This window comes from Ammospiza nelsoni, chromosome 2 (genome assembly GCF_027579445.1).
Source record: "Ammospiza nelsoni isolate bAmmNel1 chromosome 2, bAmmNel1.pri, whole genome shotgun sequence".
NCBI classification, from domain to species: Eukaryota; Metazoa; Chordata; class Aves; order Passeriformes; family Passerellidae; genus Ammospiza; species Ammospiza nelsoni.
The window spans coordinates 3,224,237-3,248,713 of NC_080634.1; the positions used below are offsets into that span (position 1 = coordinate 3,224,237).

The following is a 24,477-nucleotide window of genomic DNA, read 5'->3' on the forward strand; positions in this document are numbered from 1 at the left end:
TAGAGTAAAACTGATTAAATCCATTTCATCCTTCATTAGCAATGAAGGATGATCTCTGGGCTTCTGGTAGTAGCTCGACATTTCAAAAACTGGCAAAGTTTGTTCTTACATTCTTACCTTACATTGTTCTTACATTGTAGATGACCTAAACTACATTTTCACCCCTTGAGATCACAGATCACAGCTCTGCTTCACCAGCTTCAGCTAAGGATATCACTGACGGCCAAAACAGAGCAAGGAACAGCTAAATGCATCCACTGCTAATACTGCTAGTGGTGAGGAACCTGGGACTCCTGGGATCTCCATCTTTTGATGTAAGTCCAAGGCCAATTGAGAAGAAAGGTTGCTGCAGAGTGCAAAAAGGTGAGGGAATAACCTTTGAAGTTACCTGCTTTACAGTAGCTCTATTTTTAAAAACCATTTTATTTTCTGTAGGAACAAAATATGGAAAGGTGACTCACATTCACATCAGTGCTTGGGCTTTGCAGTGACATGTACAGAACTCACCAATCCCTCTTAACCCAAATTATTGTGATTAGATTCTGTTCACTTGTCTGAAAAAAAAATCAGCCTGTATTTCAAATTCTTGTCAGGCTCTTTGTTGAAAGACTTTTGTGTGTAAAAGAGTGCAAGGCTTAAAAGACACCGGCAGTGTGCTTGCCTTCCGTGAAGTGTTTGTTTTTATAGGTTGTGCATTTAAAGAAGAAGACTTTTTTAAAACAGAGCATGCTTGGAAATGCTGTTCATTTACCTTTGTCTAAAGTGCTGAGTGGCTGCAAGAGCTGTGGGGACAGGACACCAGTCCCTCTCTGGACTGTGACCCAGGCTGATTTAATTTCTCCTGTGGGGACAGGACACCAGTCCCTCTCTGGACTGTGACCCAGGCTGATTTAATTTCTCCTGTGGGGGGGGACAGGACACCAGTCCCTCTCTGGACTGACCCAGGCTGATTTAATTTCTCCTGTGGGGGGGGACAGGACACCAGTCCCTCTCTGGACTGACCCAGGCTGATTTAATTTCTCCTGTGGGGGGGGACAGGACACCAGTCCCTCTCTGGACTGACCCAGGCTGACTCCATTCCCCCTGCAGAGAAGGGCACCCCAAGCCCTGGGTTTGAACCCACCCCAGCAGATGCAAGGGCAGTTTGGGGCAGAGCCTGGTGTCAGCTTGGTTCCCATCTGTGGGAAACAGCAAATGCAGCAAAATGACTTCACTGGGAGTGTTTGGTGAAGCTGCCAATGAATTACTTAGGAAATTTTGGAAGACTGGGAGAGTTTAAATCTCCAGCAAGACACAAGCTCCAGCTCATCTGTACGGCCTGGGTAATGCCTCTGTTGCCCATAGTGCTTGTATAAAGTCAGGAATTACAAGGTGATGGGGTTTGCCTGCTCCAGGCAAATGGATTTGTTAAATCCACACGACCTCCTGTCCCAGAAAAAAACCCTTTAAGAAAAAGGCTGGATTTTACCCGGGTTTAGAAGAGCAGATTGCTTTTCCATGGGCTGAGTTAGCAGGAGTCTGTCACCAGCTGGTGGCAATGATCAGGCGCTCTGTGATAGGCCAGGAAAGAGTAAAGCCTTGCTTTAATGACAGCTGTGGCTTGGTGAGCTGTTCTGTGAGCTGAGTTTTGGTTGATGGAAATCAAGGAGAAAAAAAACATTGCTGGAGAGGTAAGATAGCTGAGTGGTAGTGAGAAATATTGTTTTATAGATAAACTGCTCCTTCTTGGGACATGTTTTAAGCAAAGCCATCTTTATTTGGTATTGTAAGTTACCCAAAACTTAAAACAATTTGCATGTAGTTTAGCATGTGTCTTGTGTCCTACTAATGAAGGTTTTTAATATTTTAAATGTTAAAATATTTAAATATGAAGAATTTTAGATGATCAATCTGATGAATTCTAGAACTATTCCTCCCCGATTCTGCAGCCCTCACACCTGCTCAGTTTCCTCATGCAGGGTGGTGGTGTTGCTGGTGCTTTTTATTGTGTGTTTTGGATTGGGGGGAGGTTGTTTCAAGTTTAGTGTTATTTTTGAATGGTCATTTTGGTTCCTTGTGTGTGTCCCTCCCCTCAGTGCTCAGCTAGAGTGGACAGAAGCCAGTGCACTGAGGTGGGTTGTGTTTCTGACTTTTTTCTTTATTTGTTGAGATATTAGAAATTCCTGGGGAAATAAAAACCCATAAAAACTTTTCTTTTTAAGTCACATAATTAAGTACAGAGTTGCATCAATTTGCACTCACTTAGTAGATCTAAGTGCCTGTAAGCAACACACCCTTACAATTTAGCTGCTTATTCACATATTCTACTGAAATTTAGCTGCCCCTTGAGCAGAGGATGTGCCCAGTTTAATAAGGATGTTACAGCTATTTTGTGGACTGAAAGCATTTTTCAAAAGCATGAACATCTCAGTGCCTTACTCTTATTTCTTACTCAGGTTCTTACTCAGAAAGTGGTGCATTACTTACTTATCCATTGGGTATTAGCTGTTATGGTTTTCCTTGTATTTTTGTGTTTGTTTAGGGGGCGGGGAGGGGTACATAACTTCTATTTCTGGCAGGTGAAATGCAAAATTGTGTCCAAATCAGGGTGGTAATTTTGATATAAAAAGGTTTCTGAGGCAAAAAAAACACTAAGTGTGTACGTATGATGAATGACATTAAAGGACCAGTATCACCAGTGTGTGACAGGCAGGACTAAAATTATAAAAGTGAGCGTGGCCTCCATTTCTTTGAAGATGATCTAGAGCCCATCTTGAGCATCAAGAGCCCTCAATCCACCAGAAAACATGCAGGCATTAAAGCATGTAAATTAAACTGCTGCAGTGTAATTGAGGAGCGATTTCAGGACTGGGTTTCACTTTGAAGGAAATTGGGACATGTGGAGTTGTAGCACAAGTGCACAGGAGCTGAAAATGCAGAGCAGCTCCAGCTGTTCTGAATAAACCCTGAATGGCCCTTGCTGAAATGATTATGCCTTAAAATACAATGAAATACATCTGATGAAGGAGAAAACGCAGGAATTAGTTACTTGCCCTCATCTTCTTTGTTTCCACATGCAGTTTTAAGCAAAGTCCAATTTCCTCAGGTACTATTAAACAATTAATTAACTTAATTATCTAGAGAATATGGATGCCTATTTGGATAGCATGTTAATTGGAGCCAGTTCTTTTCTTTGATGCTGAAGGTGATCACAATCTCCTGAGTAAGGCATTAGACCACCAGAACAAGCCTTGCACAGCAAAAATGAACAAAAATATGCAAATACAACTTCAAATGAAAAGAAACTTGCAAATGCTGCTTTATTTAATTCTTACAATAGGGAGGCACTTTTACATTAAAAAAGAAGTGCAGAGGTTTCATTATTAACTACAAAACCTGGAAGTATTATTCCATGAAAACAAAGAGAAATAGTGTCTGTGTGACAAAGTGACTGGTTTTTCCTTTCATTTCTATACAATTTATTATATTTAAACAAACAAAACCTATAAAAATCTCTAGAAAACAACAGCAAAAAACCTTTTCTTCTGTTCCTGCAGGCCAGAAGCATTTAGAACATTGATGACACTTTGCTTTTGTGTTCCTCCTCTCTTACTTTCTGTGCTTGTTGTATGAGGCAGAATCTGACCCAGGGGCTTTCCAAGATTAATGGGTGCCACAGAGATATCATAAATAAAGTGATCATGTGTTTATGTGATGTCAAAAGTCTCAATTCAGCTCTGCCATGCATGCCAAACCTGCTTGTTTCAGTCAAGTTATTCTCCAACTAACACCTGCAGGCAGAGTGTGTGTGCTGGTATGGTGGAAGAGCAGGGAAAGGTGACTGCAGGAAAGGATTTCCCCTGCATGGAGTCAGAATTCCAAGCTTGTTTTCCATGCCATCCCAGGAAAATGGCCTTGTATTAATGGCAATGAGCCCCTGGGTGTCAGCCTCTTGCTGGGCTGTACTGGGTGGAAGCTGGGAGCAAATCCTGCATTGCACTACCCAAGTGGGAAGTGAAGTTAGCAATAAGTTCAGCCAAAGCAATAATAACACTGAGAGAGGGCTCAGATCTGCACTGACCCTTGCATTTAACACTGGAAAAACCTCCCTGATGCCACTCAGAATATCCCTGAAGAAAGGCAGTCCTCCAAATGAATATTGTCACAATCCATCCTTCTGGACATCCACTTCAGTGTCTGAAGTGAGGACAGCAGAGCTGGGGTCAGCAATGCTGGCAGATAAATGTCCATGCTTGATGGATGAGAGGATATATTTATACCTCACAGCAATTCTCTTGCAATTTATTTGGTTTGGGGTTAACAAAACCACCAGGTGAGCTGCACAGGGAGGCTTCTGGTGCTGTGAAAATGAGCTTGGAAGTGGCAAGAACACTCAAAGGATGTTAAAGGAATATTGGAAATGCTCCAAATCAGCACACCTGAGGAAAGCAATACTTTTCTAATTACCTGTTGGTTTATTAAAGTTGGCTGAGCAAAATATGGCTTTACATTCTGAGGTTACTGGCAAAATTCAGGCTTTCAGTGGCAGCAGGGCTCACAAATAAATCTGTTCTGGAGCTCTCTCAAGGCAAGGTTACCCTAAATAAAGGGAATATGATGGATCATCAGACTGTGCTTATGTTGAACAGTGCTAGGTTTGATGGAAGAAGTATTTGCTGCAATTCCTTGGTTTTACTCAGCAAATTCCAGATTGATGTCCTGTGATGCAGAGTTCCTTCCTTGATGCCATTTCCTCTGTTTTTCAAAATTGCCTAGGGTGTTTTTTAGCCCACTTTGAAAGTAAATGACCTGACCTGATCCAGAACTCTTTTCAAACTCTAAAGCTAGGTTCTAAAGATAGAAAAATTAAAGCTGGTCCAGTATTACCAAAACTGTTTTCAAAAACTGAGCTACTTAAAGAAACACTTCCATATTGAAGTTGCTTTACCACCATAGAAACAACCTGTAAACATATTCACAGAGAGTTTGGGCTATAGATTCCAGGATATTTTTTCCTTTACCAAAAGCACGTATCACAAAACATGTAGGGATTTTTCTTTGCATGTTATGCTTGAAAAAGTTTAGTAAGTCTGGTTTCATTTAGATTCTAATACATTATAATTATTTGCAACTTGTATCTTTGTGCTGATATATGAAATAGAAGATGTAAAATTCTTTCTAAACAGAAATTTCTAAACTTTCTGTCCAAGCTAAATATGTCAAAGGACATAGCATGAACACGAAAGATAAATCTAGCTTCAAGATTTCCCACTGATATATAAAAGAATGTTTTACAAAATTTTGATCTTGATTGTCTCTTTCCAGCTGAACAGAGAGGGGTTTTTCCCTCCATTCTATATTGAAAGGGAGAAAACCACACTGCTGCTTATTTCCCTGGCACATCTTGCATGAAATAATGCAAGCTCCATTATGGCATGAGACTAATTACACAAATTACATCTGAAAGAGAAAAAAGTTAAATTAAGATCTGAACAGTTACTGCATGATCAGTGGGCACGAGTGAGATCTGATGTCGTTGTGTTTGGAAATGGCTTCATCCAGGTCCAGCTGTCTGTTGTTGACCTTCACCTCCATGCAGCCATTATAGAAAGCAGTCACTGGTGTAGCACCCAGAGGAACATCTGCACAGAAACACATTCAGTTCATTAGGCCAAGGCATGCAAGTTCCTATGGATTTTTCAGGTCAGTCAAAACATGGGGAATACTCCACTCCCCATCCATTATCCAGTCATGGGAGAAAGGCAGCAGTTTGGCAGGAAACACTTGAGTTCTTCTCCCTTAAGATCAAGATCAAGTCAGCAAAGCTGAGAAAGGCCAGTAAAATGTTAAATATGCATCCAGAAAATGGATTCCAGGAATGTTTTCCATAGTAGCTTTTCCTGTGCAACAAGAGTTTGTTTCCTGGAGCCCACTGTTCCTGCACTGAGCTACAAACAGCTGTTTCTGGGCTTAGAGGTCACACAAAGAACTGTCCTGCTTCTGCCAGGAAGCTACTCTAGATTCAAATCTACAGCTTCTCACTTGGGCACCCCTGGGAACTTCACACATTTTCCTGCTTCCTCACTGCTGCTTCCAAGTGAATTCTCTGTGAAAGACTCACTTTATCTGCTGCTCGTTTAGGTATTGTTTGGCTTAGGGCAGCATCAGATCATGGATATGTTTGCAGGAAACAATATGTTAAGCACAAGTCTTAAGGTACAACTGGCTTCTTACAAGGTAGACCTAAGGGATGCAAGTACCTTCAGCAATTAGAATGAGGATGATTAGGAGCTGATCTCAAAAGCACCCTCTGTTTTTTCAGGTGTTAATCACCCTATCCCTCCTTAGGAGATCGATGTGGTTATCTTAGGAACAAGAAATGCTGTTTTCTCCTGATTTTTATTTTGCTGTTAGCTGAGGTATTGCAGAGTCCTGTAGAATTGTTCCCTTCTGCTTTTTTCCCCCAGTGAGGAAAACACTGCTGTCACAGAACCGTGGAAGTTTCATTTAACCTGCACTGGTTGTGCTGAAATAACAGGGGAATACTCCCACCACTGTTACTAGTTTGTGGAAAGGGGTATCAAAAACAGGGACTTATGGTCTTCATGAAATGCATGGGGTTTCTGAATGCAGAGGCTTGTTTTTTGGGGGGGTTTTGTTTGCTTATTTTATTGTGTTAATTTGCATGTTTAAGATAGCTTTTAAAACTTAAAAACAGAGATGACAAGCAACTGAGATTAAGGAGCAGCAAGTAACTAATACTTGCTTCTTATCTCTTTGAGATGCCTGAATAATGCAAAACTCTTCATTCTCAAGATGTTGATTTCTCTGTGGCTGGCAGTACTAAAAAAGAGTCATTTAAGCATCACAAAGATGAAGAGGCCCAAGAAATGATTGGAATCTTAGTTACTGTGGCTCTGTTAAACTGCTGACTCACCTCTACTAAGTAAATACTGACTCATTCCTTGTCAATTCAAAACATGCCAGTCAAATTTGTAGCATTTTCTTAGAAATTGTGGTTCGTTCACCATAAAATAATAACAGGATACAGAAAAGCTCTACAAGTAGCAACACTGTAACCATGGCACCTTTCCTCTAGCAATTGACAAGTTTTAATTCAGGTTTTGACTATTTCTCATCTGGGGCAATGCTCTTTTGCCCCTTGATGCAGCCTGAAGTAAAATTATTTATACAGAAATATGTGCACACTTCCTGGGAAAAATAATCCTTGTGATAAGGACATAATGTTGACATATGTCTCAATAATGTTAACTTGAAGCTTGCTTTGAATGAAATATTTGCTGTTTCAACACATTGTCTGTCTCATAAAGACTTCCAGTCATCTCTTGCTCAGAGTTCCTGACTTCCCCTTCTGCACCTCTGACACTTGGATTATTTACAAATGCCTGCTTTTCTTACATTTTTGATGCAGTTGCTCAGCTGTGCCAGATGGTGGCATTTCAGAAACACGCATTGCTCACCCAACTCAAAAATCAACATATTTTCCAAATTGAAACCTCTAGAGAGCCATGTCTTAATGTCCAAATAATGCTACTGTTAAAAAGCTGGCTGCCTCCAAAGCTGAAATGGCTGGAGGAAACAAGAGGCACTTGAGGGGAAAAAAACCTTTTTTTTTTTTTAATAATTGTAGGCTATTCCTAGCATGGGTAAGGCTGAATAAAATCAGGCTTGTAGAAATAATGAAATGAATGAAAAGAAAGATGTCTCACCTGGCAGGCCACCCAGGTAGGTGACAACATTTGCCATCATTGCTTGATGCAGAGTAGAGAGTTGCTCGGAGTTGCTTCTGTCAGTGTGTGAATCAACAGCCAGGTCAAGCTCCTGTTTGGTCACTAGTAGTCCAACCTGCACTCTTCTGGGGGTGCATAATTTCTTTGATTCCAGCTGTGCAACAATGATGTTCCCAATGGTCACAGTGATTTTCTAGATGGAAGAGTGGTAGATCACCAAAGATGTCATATGCAACTTTAATAAATCATTATACTTGGCTTTAGTGCACTTTGTACTTGCAAGTAGAAGAAAATATTAAATACTGATACCTTCAGCTGGAAAAGCTGATGTGTAACCATCACTTCTGATGATGAAAGCCATTCTTAAATTTATAAGTGAGAATGTTTTACAGGGAACAACTTTGGCTACAGTTCTGAGGTGAAATCCTGTTTCACCTACAGTTTTGAAGGTACCCAAGTGTTCACTACAGGTTTTTATTTGGAGGAAAAAAAAACTGCATTAACCATGGTGTGCAGTTATGCTCTAGCTTGGGATGGCAGATGTAGAGGGATATTAATGGAAACTTAAGGACAACAAAATAATTTTATAATTTAGAATTAAGATAATGCTCTTACTGGATACACTGCTGTCATAGTTCCCTTTCTGCTCTGTGCATTTGGAAGGAAAAGTTAAGGAAAACATGGTGGGATGGATCTGAGCTCAGACTGCATAATGTAATCTCCCTGGCATGAGTGATTAGTGCTTAGTCACTGCTGCAGCAATCATTAATAGACAGATATTTTCTGCACATTATTACACAATCTAATTTTCACAATACTGAGGGTACCAGCTGCACTGCAAGTGTGTGAGTAGCTTTTTTTTTAGTTTGATTTTCCACCTGGCAGCTGCTAGGAGAATTGTAAGATCACCTGTGAGTCAGAGGAGTTAGAGTCCACTATGGACAAGGCAAGAGGCACTGTTTCATTAGAAACCAAGGCAAACATAACACCAGTGTCTGTGGATGGGCGAATACTCAGAGTCACATTTATTAGCCAATCTTCAGCACTGTCAAGATTATCTGTTTTAAAGAGAATAATTGAAATTAGTAAATCCACCTGCAGATGAAAAATTAATATGGGGTTAAAAATTAGTATTTAATCTCCTCCCTACTGTGGAAAAGGTAGTGCTAAATTTTTGAACTTATAGAAAGAACTATGATTCTAAAGAAACACAAGCAGATAAAACAAAAAAATAACCAACCCAAATAACTTTAATCCTGGATCTTCAATAGTGGCCAACCTTTGCAAATAAATTTCTGACTGTAAAGCACTCCAGAAACTGAACAGATGACACTACTGTGATCAAAATCCTCATTCAAGCAGATTCCTAACAGAAGTTAAGGGAATCACTGGTGAAAGCAGAAGTGTATAGCTTAGTTTGTGTGCCTTTTTTTATTTTCTTCCTTTTAAAATTTCATCAGTTCCATCACTCAGTCCAACAAAAACCACAGGAATAGAAAAATACTTACTATAGTTTATCTGGAATGCTGCCATTCCAGTGCCAGGGTAGAAGGATCCTCTCCCCACTGATACTAAACAGTGTTTGCTTTGTTTTTCTTGAATAACTTCATTTACTCCTGAATGTCCCTGGTTCATCAAGTTCCAGGCCCGGATACAACCATCCAGACGAGGGTTAATCTACAGCAGAATGACAGCATTGGAGGTTTGAGCCCAAAGTTTGGTATAAAAAAGTCAATAATGAGGCATTATTTTTCCATATCCATAGCTTATTTCTATGTAGGCAATACCAATCTTAACAATGCTATAGGTTACAGCAGTGATGCTGGGAGAAAACTGAGTGGCAGGCATTTGGTACCTCAGCCTTCAAAAGGTATTTATGGTTTAGCATTTCCCACTTTGCTGCCAGGGATCTGGACAACAAGAGATTGCTTCTACTTTTAAAGCTCGTGTTGTGACCTGGACAAAAGGGCAGCAAATTTTCTGTAGCTGAAAGAAAATCATCACTAGCAATATTCCTTGTTCAAAGATTTATCTTTACACTAGAGTGCCAAGAAATTTTTGGAATTGTTTTCTATTGGATGTTATTGTACTGTTCCATGATTTTTTTCTCTGCTTTGCTTTTGAGCAAAATTCATTTTTTACATTAATTTTTTTTTTTTTTAAATCTAAACTCTCTGTTGAGATTGCCAATTAGTTTGAAGGCTCCAGGACTGTAAAGAAGACAGTTGCAACAATTTGACTGTAGCCATTCTGGAGGCTGGGAGACTGAAAGAATCATGGGCCTTGTCCAGCCTGGGCTGCTGTAAAACCATGTAAAAACGAAAGCTCACTGTGCTGCCTGCACACTGAATGCTGCACTCATTTAGAGCTTAGCAAAAGCCAGGAGCAGGACATGAATCACCCTGAAATGCACTCTCAGCAGCAGCAGTGGTGTGATTTAGGGAATCTTAAAGCCATATTAGCAAACAGGCCACAGAATCTTCAAAGATTAGACCAGAAGTGCTGTGTTTTTGAAAGTGAAGCCTTACTGAAAGCAGACTGAAAAGCTTCACACATGTTTATTTTCAAAACAGTGGTTTAATAACCACATTTTTATTTTCTAATTGGGTTCCATGCCAGGCTTGCTTCTTCTGTGACTTCCAGAAGTACACAATTGAACAGAGCATGATCACTCAAGGTTAGCCTTATTATTTAATTACCTGTTTAACAAGAGCACCGCCCACCCTGCGAGGCAATCCTGCAATGTACACCTTGGTTTCCAAGAAACCCTGGGATTGTTTAAACAGAGTTCCTGGGCTGTTAATACTCATCACAGCCTCTTTAGCTATTTTTACACTGATGCTGTGTTCTAATTCTTCAACTGATACCTGGAATAAAATGCAAAAAATTACTTATACACACATACAAAAATGTAGAATATATTAATTTTTAAATTTTTAATAAAATAATTATGTAAGCCCCGTGAAGCATGACTAATGTTTCTTAAAACCTTGTAAAATAGTGCAGTCACTATTTAAATTGTATTTAAACTTGATGCAGGACAGCTGCCTATATCTAGGGACATTCACAGGAGGGTAACAAACAAAATCTAACTGACAGTAAAAATTTGGTGTGCTCTATAGATTGTGTGAGAAAGGCTTTTCATCTCAGCTGTAAAGGCTTGAAAAGCAAGATGAATTTTTGGTCTAGATGATGTAAAACTTGCTCTAAACACAGAGTATCCAATAACTGTGCACTTGACCATGCAATCACAGTTTTGAATATCCTGCCACTTTCCTTTTGATGTTTAAAATTAATAATTGCTATGTTCATAGCTAGAGGTAATTATCTTCTCTTTGATTGTTAAAAGGTAGCGGAATTTCCTAATGCAAGGCATGCCTGTGCATTTCTTGGCTGGTTTTTAAACCTGGGGTTTGAGTGCATCATTTTAAGCCTTTTAGTGGTTTAGTTTAGCTCAGTTTCTCCCTCCTTTTTTTATCAGCATCCTCCCACAGTGAGTAAAAGGAAGTGAGTGGGAGAAGAAAATCCAACTTACTATATGCCACAGTCCATCATTAATGGCCTTGCCTCCACTGGTGACTTTTGTTCCAAACTCATTCTTGAATTGAATCTCAATCTTCCCATCCCTAAGAGCAAGCAAGATCCACGCTGAGCTGTCCAGGGATTCTGCATACAGGATCACCCCCTCTGCGTCGTACGTCCGGAAATCAAACTCTGCTGTAAATCTGAGTTGTGAAGAAGGAATCTTAATAAGAACACAGGAAAGGTGAAATATTGTACAGCCTAGGATAACTCATTAGTAGGGTTAGAGAAAGGTTCAGAGATAATAACTTTTGGTGTTTCTATATCTGAGCAGTTGTGATTTTTTGCACAGTTAGTCAAAAGCAGGATGGAACATAAGCCTTGTTCACTCAAATCCAGTGGGAAGTTTCCAGGTTAACACCTTGACCTGGGATTTGAAAGAACCTTGGTGCAACTCCCAAATTCACTCTGACCTTCACTTGTGAAGGATATCCCAGTCCCCTGAGCAAGAAGAGAGATGTAATATCCCTATTGCATTTTTTATCAATGTGATGCAGACAAAATAGAAGATTTATGATGTGCTTCAGTACAGCTAGGTTGCCAAGTGCTGTCCTGAAAGAATTATGACCTAGGAATTTGCTCATGCTCTCATTTGAGGATTTGTTGGCTGGATCTAGGTTGAGTGTTTGTATGTAGCAAAGTTAGGATTTACTGTGCAGTAGAGGAGAGTAGAAGTAGAGTAAAAGCAGTTTTTGGGATTAGACGAAACAGACTAAGGATGAAAGGAGAAATCAAAGCATTTTGGAAGGTGGGGTTTGGCAAGGCAGCTCTAACTCAGAACTGGGTCTCTGTCCCTCGCAGTGCTGCTCTGTGTCCCCTAGATGGGGCTGTCCCTCGCCAGACGCACCCAAACCCGCTCTGTATTTACTTCAAACATTTATCATCTCTGAAAGCTCTTCCAGGACAGCATCAGTGCCCGGTCAACTTGGAACAGCGGCAGAGGGCAGAGTGCTCAGTATTTATGTCCTTCTGTGGGGTTCTGAGGCTCTGGGGATCACCAGCTCCACAGCTGCTGCTGCTGTTACCTTCCAGTTGTTCGGTCACTAAGTCAGGAACGCTGCAATTTCTGCTGCTGCAGCAAAGAGGTCCAAGAGCAATAAAGGGGTCAGTGCCAAGGGCAATCGCTCTGACAGCTGTAAAGAAAATCATCCAGCTGCTGCCAGACAAGGCACTGTGCTCTGTGAGTGTCCTTGGGACACTCTGTGTGTGAGAGGAAGCCCAGGGAGGGGCAGGGGGCAATGGCCTGACTTTGTGGCCATTCCCATATAAAACTGGAAGCCATACTGTAACTATTTTCATCTAAGTTCTGAATTTTATGTTGATAATTCTAAATGCCTTCTTGTTCATTCATCATGTAAAGGTATCTTATCCAAGGGGGAGATGGTGATATAATTTAAGCATGCAATGCATTCTTCCTAAACCTCCAGAAAATTAATGGAAACAAATATCATTCCAATGCATACTTTTATCAATAACAAATGCTTACCTTGTGACATTTGGCAGTTTGAACTTTAAGTAGAGAACAGGAATTCCTATAAATTGCTCTGCCAGGTAAAGCAGTTGATAATTCTTTTCAAGATTCAGTGGGATACACTCAGTAACAGACTGAAAATGGTAAAGAAAAAAAAGCTGTAATGCATTGTGATAGCTTATGAAGCAACTCCTGTTGTTGCCTGCTAGCCTTTTTTATTTTTAAAGTAATGGCTTACCTCTGGGTTTTTTGGTTTTTTAAAACTTGAATATCTATGTACAAATGAAATAGTGTGCTTTTGCTTCAAACATCCCTTATTTAAACTGCTGGAGGATAATCCAGGATGACACACAGTTCTGGTAGATTGAAACTAATATTTAAATACTTCATTTTTGAATTAAGAATTCCAATCTTCCATCACGCACTTTTCTTTCCCCAAGGATATATGACACCCACCTTCTAGGGAACTACCAAGCTCTGTTATTAAAGTTCTGCAGAACCTAAACCTGCTCAGGTGTTAGAAGGGAACAGACAAGAGCTGTACCTGACTTTGTTAAAGAGAAATTATAGAATCACAGTGCTTATGGACAAGTAGAAGCCTCAAAGCCTCTTTGATCAAATTTGAATCCCTCAAAACACTGCATGACTGTCTTCTACTCTGATTTTGCTATGCCTGATGCAGCAGTTCCATTAAATGTACAGGTGCTCTCCTTGAATTTTATGGCTACTTCATTTTGTGGCTGCTGGCGTCACTAGTCTTTAGATTGAATGTATTTTCAGCTGACTGAACTTTTTTTCCCCAATTAAAAGGCATGAAACTAACTTTCAGATAGAGAATTAATCACTACTGAACAACAGTACTGAAAATAAGAGCCTCATTACATGTCAACATTTCAAGGATGAGCAGAATAAAATTAAATAACTGCCAAGTGCTGTTCATTAAATTTCAGAAAGTACAAACAAGACCTAATACACAGATCCTGTAACTTGTGTCAGATCTTGTTCCTGCAGTTTAAGCCAAATTTTGTTATACTCTGTTGGAAGTGTTTTATTGTTGTTAGAAGTGGTTTATTGTTGGCAGTTATCTGAGCTCACTTCATATGACATCTCAGACTGCCTGAACTTTTCAAAGTATACAGAGAACCACTTAGAAAAAAAATCCTTGGACTTCAATCCTTGAATTCAGTTCTCTGGAGTTTCAAACTTTCTGCTCCTAAGAAGTGTAATTTTTCAAACTGATCAAGAGCAGCCCATTTTGGCTGCAAGATGTTCTCCAACTGGCAAGTATTACTGAGTGCTTTTCCTTAAGCTATGGCAGATGAGAACTGTGGAAAACAATCCAGGGTTTTTTTCAATCCAAAGAGAATAATTCTGAAACAGTGAGTGAAAACTTTTGCACAAACGAAAACTTGGGAACATATGGACAAAAGGAACATTCTGTCTCTGAGTGGGCTGAGCAGGAATTATTTGTTTGATAGGAGAAAGCTGAGGCTTATTTTGGAAGCAGCAGGGAATAAAGATGCCTGGCTAAAGCAAGCTGCTTTTGACAGGACTCCTGTAAATGAGCATGCATGAACTGAATGGCATCCAAATCCCTGCTGCTTTGTGAGCCAAACCATAGATCAGAATCCCCAGCATTTTCTCAGGAATTTTTAATCAGTTCTCAAATATCTTCCTATTTTCCTTAATCTAAGTTATCCTCTCGTCAAGAAATACCAAACTTTGTGATTTTCCACGTGGAATTTTACATAGCACACTTTTACCTCACAATTCTTCATGTCCTTAGAGAGCTTGAACCCTTTCTTGCCATCACAATAGCAGCTGTAACTTCCTGGTGAGTTCACACAGAGTTGAGCACAAATATTTTCAGCACATTCATCAATATCTAGGGAAAATCAAAGCAGACAGAATTCTGATTTTTTTCATGGAACAGACTGAAAACTAACACAAATTAATGGACTAACAGACAAGAGAGGTTCTCTGGAAAAATATGAATCCATAAGGTGATTTAGTAATCTGACAGAGGCCTAGATGGCAGAGTAGGAGACAATTTGGTCTGATTTCTGAGGCACAAGGTGGCTGAATAGTGAGAGATATCATAAATTGCTACCACAGATGGCACAAATCCCATTCTGGGTCAGATCTTCTGCTTTCCTTGTAAGACATGCTAAGAGCTCAGATTATTAAAAGTATGTAGGGCAAATATGTGAAGAAAGTATGTGCTTTATTAATATAAACTCCAAATAATCTCAGGGCAAAATACCTTTTAAAATAATATAGAATAGTCTCATAATGCCTCAGGTTCAGATAGTATCTATTTGTGGAGAAGAATAGTCTGATTTGAGCTGATTTAAGCTAAATCAATAAAAGAATTTCATTTTTTATTTAGTAGGTTGTGTAAAATAAGTAATTTAGAAATGAAAGGCTGTTTAAACAGCCAATGTAAATTTTACATTTCTAATATAGAAACAAAATCTCTCCCTGACAAGAGACTCCAATGAGGGTGAATTTGGCTTCAGATTAAAGCAACTGCAACATTTATTCTGAAACCAATATTTCTTCTAGTGGGAAGAAAAAATTTTGTACCAATGCATGCATTTAAATATGGAGGTTTTTAGGACTAAAATACTTTTTTTTTTTGCTGTTGCTTGGAGGAAGATAGGTAATGAAAAATGTAACAAACCCTGTTCTGTTCTTCAGTCTAATAGTATCTGTCATCATAGAGATAGCTGTGCACAAATGTATGTAAATTCGATTTTCCTAATAAGCATAATTGAGTTTAGCCACCTACAAGCAATATGACAATGAAAAGCTCATGTCATTTAGTATTTCTGTGAGGCTACATTCCTGTCAGGCTGCACAATCCTGTCCTTAGACAGGATTTGGTGACTCATTTAATGTGGTTACAACAAGGTCTAAAAGCTTAGCAGCATAATCCTCCTGCTAGGGAGGTAAGACTTTCCCCATTGGAATGTCATCATCTTGCAACCTCCTGAATCCATGTCCCAGTAGAAACACAACACTTACACGGGCTGCATCAAATTGGATTTATCTGAAGGAAACCCTGAGAGGAGTAAAAATTAATTACTGTGAAGTTTTTCTCACTTTGGTGCATGCAGGAACAGAAAATTGTCAGTAGTGTTTTAACCCCATGGTAACTGGACAAAGAGCTGACACCTGGATATGTAAACACTGCCACTGTGCAGAGCTTTGGCACAAAAGACCTGCAGCAAAAGCCATGAAGCTAAAGATTCATAGCCACCAGAAAGCTGCTTTTGTGTCCTTCTGAGCAGTAATGCAAGGCAGCTTTTAAAATAGAAATCACTGATAGATTTTCCTTAAACTGACAGTGTAAAAGATTCATCTTCACTGTAAAACTCTAAGAGCTTTCCTATCTGTTTACAACTGAAATTTAATTTCTGATGTGCAGTAAACAGAAACTTTAACAAGTACAGAGAAATTATGCATATTCTAAGACAAATATGCAAACACTTCTAACAGTGTAGAAGTTCTGGTCTTTGTATGAGTGGCTTCTTGCTACTTCACTGCAAGCTATCAATACTTTTCAACTTTGCTATAATTGTTACAGAACTTTGGAAAATTTTTTTCCAAGATTGTCATTTCAGGAAAGATTCTTTTGGAGCAGCTCCTTTTTTTCACAGTTTTTTCTCTGAGTATTTAGGAATAGTTTTATTTGACATCTGAGATCTTTATAAAAAAAAAATTAAAAAAAAAACTTTAGAGAACTGCCATGCTGTCATGTAATACAACCTGACAACAATTAATTTAATAAAGAATATGAAGATTCAGAAATGCACTGCTAGATGAGGAGCTGAGTTTGGTATAGAAGTGGATTAAAAAAGGAAGAGGGAAGGTGAAGATGAAAGATATGAAAAAGGGGGAGCTGGAGCAAAGACCCACCTTCACAGGTCTTGGAAGTTGAATTATATGTGTAGCCTTCTGGACATTCACACTCATATTTCCCCTGGGTGTTTTTACAGGTGGCTGTCCCACAGATGTTTGGATGTAGCACACATTCATTTATATCTAGAAACACAAACAAGTTATTAAAAAACAGCTCCCACTCTTGTACACCATTTTCTTCCCAACCTTATCCAACACTGTGCGAACTGAGTGAGGTTGGCAAAATTTCTTGGTAGCTCTACCATGCTGCCACAGCAGACTAGAGCTACAGCCAGAAAGATTTCCAGAGGGCTGTAAAAGACATTTCTGCATGCCCCCAGTGAAAAATTCTCTGCTTGCCTTTCTCTCCCATCCCTTCATGTGGGTAACAGGGAAAGGGATGCATGTCTAGGAAGGCAGAGAGAGAAACAGGCTATAAATTTCCCAAAACGTAAACCAGACTGCATAGGAAAATTCCATCTTAGAAAAAGACACCCAGAAAGACAAGAGATAATGCAATCAGAGGTTCTTCCATGCTACAATCAATTCATGTCAGTTTTCTTTTAATTGGCTATTCTGAGAGGTGTTCAAGTCCCTCACTGTCTCTCTCTATCCCTCAAAGCATTTTAGTGTCTATCTTCTGTCTTGTTTTCAATTTGTCAATGTCATTTTCCCAATGCAGATGTGACAGTGGGATTCAGGGTATAGTATCAATCTTACTAAGTGTCTTTGAGACAGAAAAATATCAGATCCCTGGCAGCACTTCACTCCCACTCGTGGATGCAGGGATCATTCTGGTTTTCTCTGTGGTTTTGTAGCAGCTGTGGAAATGGTGCTGCACAGGGGATTCTGCCACTGGCTTGCCTGGAGTCCTGGAAATGTAGTAAGTCAAAGCTGCCCTGAATTCAGACTACTCTTCTATAGTTAATAAGTGTATTCCAAATTCCTGGTTGTTTAACTCTGTAGTTGCATGTAATAAAATATTTGAATGCAGTTTGTCAAATGATTAAACTAACACTGAAGGCACTAAGGTATATTAGTCTATTTTTATCTTCGATAACTTTTTTACCAGATTTTCCAAGAATTACGGAAGTTCTAACCAATTTATCTGCTTGCCCTTTTTCATAAACCCACAGACTTCTGTCATTCTGGCATGTCTTCGGACAAAAGAAAAATCTGACATCATCCAAAACTGTTGTTCCATTAAAATGGAATGAAGTAGTAATTTTTTCTAAAAATGCAGTAAGAACTGCTAATTATGTCAATACACAGTATTTATTTGGAACGGAATGAAGCATGTAGATCATGGCCAACAGTAGACACAAGCATGCACAGAAAAAATTATGCTGGGTGAATCAAAGAAAAATCTTTCTCTCCTTTAAGAGTTTTTTTTTATTCATTAATAGTTTCTTCCCCAATGAACTTCAAACTGCAGAAAGAGCAGCATGGCTAATTAGAAATGATTTAGCCTAAATCGTATTTACCAGAGAGAATTTCCACAGTAACAATATCAGCTATTTGTATCACTTGAGATTTCAGTTTCAGGGCGCTTAAAGGATATGTGAAACTGGTGTGAGACCAAAATGAGCTTTAAGGAGCTCCAGTAATGAAGCAGAATCTCATCTATAGCCATTCCTCTTTCTTTCCTCACTTCTTGATCTGGTTCATTATTTGGCTGCCCAAATGCCTGCAGTGTGTAATGCATGAACAGCCAAACCAAACCAGGGCTGGATTTTTCAGAGGCAAGGCATTTATGGAACTACTGGATCAAACTCTTCCCTCTCTCTTGTCAGCAGGCACTGTGGTGGCATGGAAAGATGTTCTCCTGAAGTCTCCCTACCTCCACAATCCCTTTTGTTGGAATGCATGAAGTAGCCATCTTCACACAGGCAACGGAAGCTCCCGGGGAAATTGGAACAGCGCTGGCTGCAGCCTCCGTTGAAGTCTTCACATTCATTTATGTCTATAAAGAAAAGGGAATCAAACTCTCTGCTGACAGGAGGGCATCAACTGACCAGATGCAAATATTAAATTGTGCTTCTGAGAACCAACATGCCATGAAACTGAAGACTGTACCTTCCTCACAGTTCTCTCCTCTCCATCCTGCTTTACAGACACAGGTATACTTGGCTTGTCCATCAATGCAGTCCTTATATCCATCTTTATGGCATGGCAGGGGGCTGCACTGGTTTGAAATTTCTGTGGGATGGAAAACATGAGAGATCCTTGTTATTTGGGGTTATTTCTCCTCAACAATCACTTTAGTCTTTCTTCTTTCTTCTCTTCCTACAGGTCTTGAAATAGGAAAGGTCTTGATGTATATAACATGAAGCATCCCCACAACAATCTTGCAACTTACTCTGTCAGCAAAAATTTTTAAGTGAGTGAGAACATACAAAGCCACCAGTACTACTTCTTTTTCAGGCAGAAAAAAACTAGAAGACAAATTACTTGTTAAGCTAATCCCTGCAAGATGTGACCAGACTTGATATTATTATATTTAAAATATGTATTTCAGTTTTTAAAGAACAGTGCTCTGCCCCCATCATACTACCACAAATTTTACTAGAAAGATCAAAGTTTCAAGAATTCAAGATTAGAGAGTTGAATTTCTCTGTTCAAGAGTGGTCAGACGGAGAAACTGGTAATTTACTGCACTATTACAAACTGATCTGGAAAACATGTTCAGCCATGACCATGTGCAGTGTAATTATTAAGGATTTTTTTTGCCTTCCATTGCTTTCAATGATAAAAACAGTGTCAGATGGTTAGGGATAAGTATTCTTATTCAACTGAAAGTTCCTTTGATATAACCAGGCTGTAGGAGGTTTAGAGAGATGTTTAAACTGTGACAGTAGGAAATGTGGTAAAAATGGCTTGCTGTAAATTTACTAGAAAGAACACAATTCATGCTGGGCTTGTGAATGCATAGGCATAAAAATCAAACAATTGAGAAACATGCCAAGTTTCATGCTTTGTGACCTTTAGTTTGGAATCAATGACTGTCTTCCAGATAATATTTGGATGATTTTTTGGTTTTGTTTTGTTTTTTAAATTTTGAAATTTTCAGCTGCTAATGTAACTACAGGCCAAAGAGTAAAGGTAGAAATGACAATTAACAAGAGACTCTCTTAGTCTACCTGACAGAACATGACTTGCTAGAGGCAAAGGGTTTGGCATAACAGTTAAAGATGTGGTAGAGTACAGAGGACACACTGGGGAATATTGCTGGGTTGGTGTAAGACAATTCTGTTTGCAGAAGAACTCTGCCTTCCATGTTGCAGTCAATTGTGTTCCTTTATCTTTATAAAATTAAAAGCAGTCACTTAAACTGCTTTCTCTGGAAATGCCCTGTCTCACCTCACATTTTTTGGTCAATTTCTGGTTTTGATTATTGAGTTTGCCTGAGTTAAACCGTTTTGTGTCTCTGTGAACTGCTTTTTAGCCACTGAGCGTTCCAACATCGGCACTTACCCTTGACACAAGCCCTCAGGTCAGCCGGAGAGTCTGGAGTGACTGCAGCCACCCTGAACACCCCTGCTCGATGGGAGGCAAGGCAGCCTGCAAATGCAAAGCCACACAGTCAGCTCAGGGTCCAAACAACTCGTTTGCACTGAAATTACACCACTTGCTGCATGGCATCTTCAAAGAGCCTGAATTGCAAAACTGGTCTGGGCATGTTAAGGACAGCTGATGACAGCCCAACCTTCAGTGCCTCTGTGAGGATCTCAGCACACAGGACATTGTCTGCACTATAATCAGCATGGAAATCATCCCAGTGCTAGGGGCAGAAAAACTAAACCAGTATTACCCAAATGAGAGCATCACTGACTCATACACTACAGTTGTTTAGGGGTATTTTTTGTACTTACTTAAATATTTGGGATAAAAATATTCCTGCAGAAAGAAAAGAAAAAGAAAGGCTAAGAAAAATTTCAGGTAGATAAAATGACAGCAAAATACATCACCGAATATATTCTGAAGTATCTGGTATTATAACTGCAGAAGAAGAAAAAGTTACTTTGAGTCACAGAATATAGGCCTGGTTTTCTATATGACTGTAGTTTGGGCTAAAGCAAAAGATTATTTAATACACAGTATATATTTATATATATTTAAAACTCAGTGGAGAGATTAAAATACTGCACTGAGTTGGACACTTGCACAATGAAAGCAATGCAAATGAATTGGGTGTCAAAACTACTTTGAAAATTGTCTCTTTAAATGGGAGGATCTTGCCCAATGTTGTTATTGGGAACTGTGAATTCCATGTGCTTCTGTCTTTCCCTCTGCAAAGAACTGCTATCTGTGTCATAGATACTTATGAAATACTTACAGTTTCAGGATTATTTTCAAAGATTTCTCTGGCTTCTTCCCTATTGCATAATTCTTCAATGCATTCTCTTTCTAGATTTCCCTTCTTACTTTCTTCCATGAAAGAGTTTGCTCGGCGTTTCCTCAGCAGGAACTGAGATGCATACTGCTGGGGTAAAACTTGGGAGAAACAAAGCAACTCTGTTATTATTTATCTCTTTTTGCAACAGCTGAAAAATGCTGTGAACACTGAGCAAATATGAGAATTTAACACAAAATTCTGAATTAAATGCTTAGTCAGGAGTTGATGTTTGCTATTGTTTTGAAAAATGCAAGCAAAATGTTCTAGGATTCTGTATGTGGGGGAGCTGTTTCTGATTTAAAAAAAACTTTAGTCTGTGCTATTTGTCCCTAAGAGCATCCATGCCTGAAGCATAATTTACATGTCATACTCAGGACAAGATTTATTTTTCTAGATTATGGTTATTTCAAAGTGAGATATGTAAGCAACAAGTAGATAAAAAAAGCTGATTATATGACCAGTTTCAATGATCTGCAAGTCAATATTCTGACCCTATTAAATTTGCGTGAGAACAAAATTATGTCTTAGAAAGTTAGACTACCTGTTATATGTAATTAACATAAATGTCATTTTATTTTTCAGAACAGTGAAGACCAAGACAAAGGTGAGAATGCTATCCTAGGAATATCAAGGCAGACCATCTATAAATACATCCACATTTCACAAGGTAAAACAATCCTAGCCAGCTTTTATGTTTCAGACCCAGCATGAGTCATTACTTAATATTCACGTATCTGGTTATTTTCATTTTAGTGACTTTTAAAAAGTGGTGACCATTGAGAAGTGACACTGAAAATGAAAGATGTCTGCTTCAATGTTCCCTGCAGAGCACACAACACTCCAGGAACAGCCTGTAAATTAGACTGCCTGGTTTAATTTTTGGAATATAGCTTGTGATCAAGAGAAAAACGGATGAGCACAGCTGGAAGAAGTCCAGCTGACTGGGTTAAAGAGTGCAGATGACAGATGTTAACTGGAGGGCACCACACTTTGCTTTCCTCAGCCTCTGCACAGCTTGACCCGTCAGAGCTGCCCAGCTGTGTGCGGGCTGTGACGCCTGCAGCACACACCAGCTCTGGTGGCCATGCATATTCAGCCCAGCTCCACAGAAAAGAGCCACTCAGGCTCACACAGTCCATCCAGCACTGCCTGTGACAACTCCTCAAAGCCAGAGGAATAACCAAGTGCCAGAGAAGAGCTCCCAGCTTCTCTGCACTAACAGGAAAGAAAAAACTCAAAGAAGCTGACTAGAACGAGCAGCTAATGAGGCCCAGGGCTTGAAAGGAGACAGGTTTAACATTTAACTAAAACCACAGCATCCTAAACGTATTAAAGGCCTCTGTCCCGAGGCAAAAGGAGTGACAACAGAAATAGGAGAATTGTGTATTATAGCTGCTGGGTTTATTTCCATGGGAGATCTCTAACCGCCACAAACATCATTGTCATTTAGCTACATCATTGTCATTTTCACACAGTTTTACAGTAAATAAAAGACAAGAAATTTTCAGTTGTGTACAAACAGATGTAACACTTTCTACTTCATGTTTTCAGTACAGTGGAGCAATGGGAACAAGTATTTTTCCCTACATCAGAGCACTTCATCCTTCTCCCAAACTGATTTCCTGTAACTTCTGACTTTAAATAAAACACGTAACTCAGAGCAAATTCCATGCTTTTTCAGTGCAAATATTTCAATCCCCATGCACAGAATTGGCAGTGTATTTATTCATGTGTGTTTTAATTACAAAGATTATGATAGGACCTTTATTAAAAACAAAAAATCCTGACTGCTGCCAGTCTGATTATAGGAAACTCCAGCCCCTTTCTGACCCTGCCAAACCAACTTAACCCTTAATGCACTCGGGCTGCTTCATGCGGTGATCACTGAAACCTTGTGCAACTCCGGAGCCTAACAATTTCCAGAGGTGGTGCACAGCCACTGTGCAGTGAATGCTTATCAAGCATCTAAAAGTGATGCTATTAAAAAAAAAAAAAAAAAAAAAGAATTGTGGGGGAGGATGAGATTCAGTGCTTTCTTACAGCTGTTCTGTCATGCAGATGCCACCATAAACCTGCTTAAAGTGGACCACTTAAACATAACTTAGAGCCTCAGCCAAGGAAAGCATTTGAATAAAACTAAATAAAAATCTTGTTTGCACAGCTCTGTAACTCCAGTGACAAGACCATCCTGAAAAGCTCCTCAGGGACATTGCGCAGCCAACAAACTAAAATTGGCCACTAATATTTACCTGCACCTTGTGTTCCTCACCTGATGTTTGACCAAACCCACCTGCACTGAGGCTTGCAGAGGCAACTTTATGATTATTGAACGGTACCAGCTGCATTTAAAAGCTGTTTTCTCTTCTTCCCCCTCTTCTCCCCTGCCATTCCAGAAATCCCTGGCACTGTTCAGAGCCAGGCATAGGAAACTGGAAATATTATGGACCACAGAAATTTTGGATGAGCAGGACAGCTCATTTCCTGCTCTTAAGGAAAATGACAAGGTATGCAGTGGAGAAGATAAATGGAAGCAAAAACGTGATGAAAACAGAAGAAAAGATCATTAAGAAAAGCTTATTAGAAGGTTTATTTTAGGACCTGTTAAAAATATTACAAAATGAACTTTCATCTTTTGATACTGCTGCCTTCCCAAGCCAGATACCCCAGCACCTTGCAGAATAGTAAACATTCGGTTTCTGTTCTGCCAGTTTAATCATTAGTAAAACAGGCCAGAAACAGGCTTACTTTGAGCTGCAGTTCTGCTGCTTTCGGCCACACTGCCTTCTTCCACTATTAAGCTCAAAGACTTTTGGGTCAAAGACGGAATACTTTTTTTTTTTTCTTCTTTTTTATCTGTATGTGAGAGCACGTAGCTCTTAGGCTGAGAGGTCTGAATTTAGAAGCAGGGCGAGTGCGGCTTGCCGGACTGCACTCTAAAGCCACTTTTCCGAGCACACCGCGATCTCCCGAGGGCTGTCCTTGCAAGGGAGCCGAGCTCCCTGTGCCGACACCGTCCCGTGGGCGGCTGAGCCGCGATCAGCCCGGAGCCCCGGCTCGGCCGGCCCGCAGGAAGCGCTGCGGGGAGCGCCTCACCCCACACACGGCCCGAGCCCCGGGAGAACCGAGGGGCTGCAGGCACCGAGCGCCCCTCGCCCCGCACCCGGCCCCGCGTCCCCCGCCCCGCCTCACTCACAGGTCGCCGCCTGGGCCAGGGCGATGGCGAGCGCCAGCAGCGGGAGGCACCGCGGCCCCATCGCTCCCGGGGGCGGCCGGCACTGCGCGGCTGCGGCTCTGCGGGGCCGGGCGAGGCTGCGGGGGCGGGAGGGAGGGGCGGCGGCGCGGCGGGGGGAGGCTGGGCCGGGGCCGGGCAGCGCTGCCCTCCCTGCGGGAGCGTC

General features: G+C 40.2%; 1 protein-coding gene across 2 annotated transcripts; it reads right to left on the reverse strand.

The window, feature by feature from the left end:
- Nucleotides 1–3,268: 3,268 nt before the first annotated feature.
- PROS1 (protein S) lies at nt 3,269–24,444 on the reverse strand. 2 transcript variants are annotated; one of them, XM_059493686.1, is made up of 15 exons: nt 24,276–24,444; nt 21,023–21,180; nt 20,559–20,583; nt 20,161–20,247; nt 18,763–18,885; nt 18,527–18,649; nt 16,705–16,830; nt 14,547–14,668; nt 12,799–12,917; nt 11,266–11,455; nt 10,430–10,597; nt 9,239–9,407; nt 8,640–8,788; nt 7,710–7,923; nt 3,269–5,621 (listed from the first exon to the last, which is right to left on the reverse strand). In XM_059493686.1, the coding sequence occupies exons 1-15, from the start codon at nt 24,334–24,336 to the stop codon at nt 5,476–5,478; spliced, it is 1,980 nt and encodes a 659-aa protein (XP_059349669.1). In that variant the 5' UTR covers nt 24,337–24,444; the 3' UTR covers nt 3,269–5,475. The 2 variants fall into 2 exon arrangements, with proteins under 2 accessions (XP_059349669.1, XP_059349670.1); XM_059493687.1 differs by lacking the exon at nt 24,276–24,444 and adding an exon at nt 23,828–24,175.
- Nucleotides 24,445–24,477: the final 33 nt, after the last annotated feature.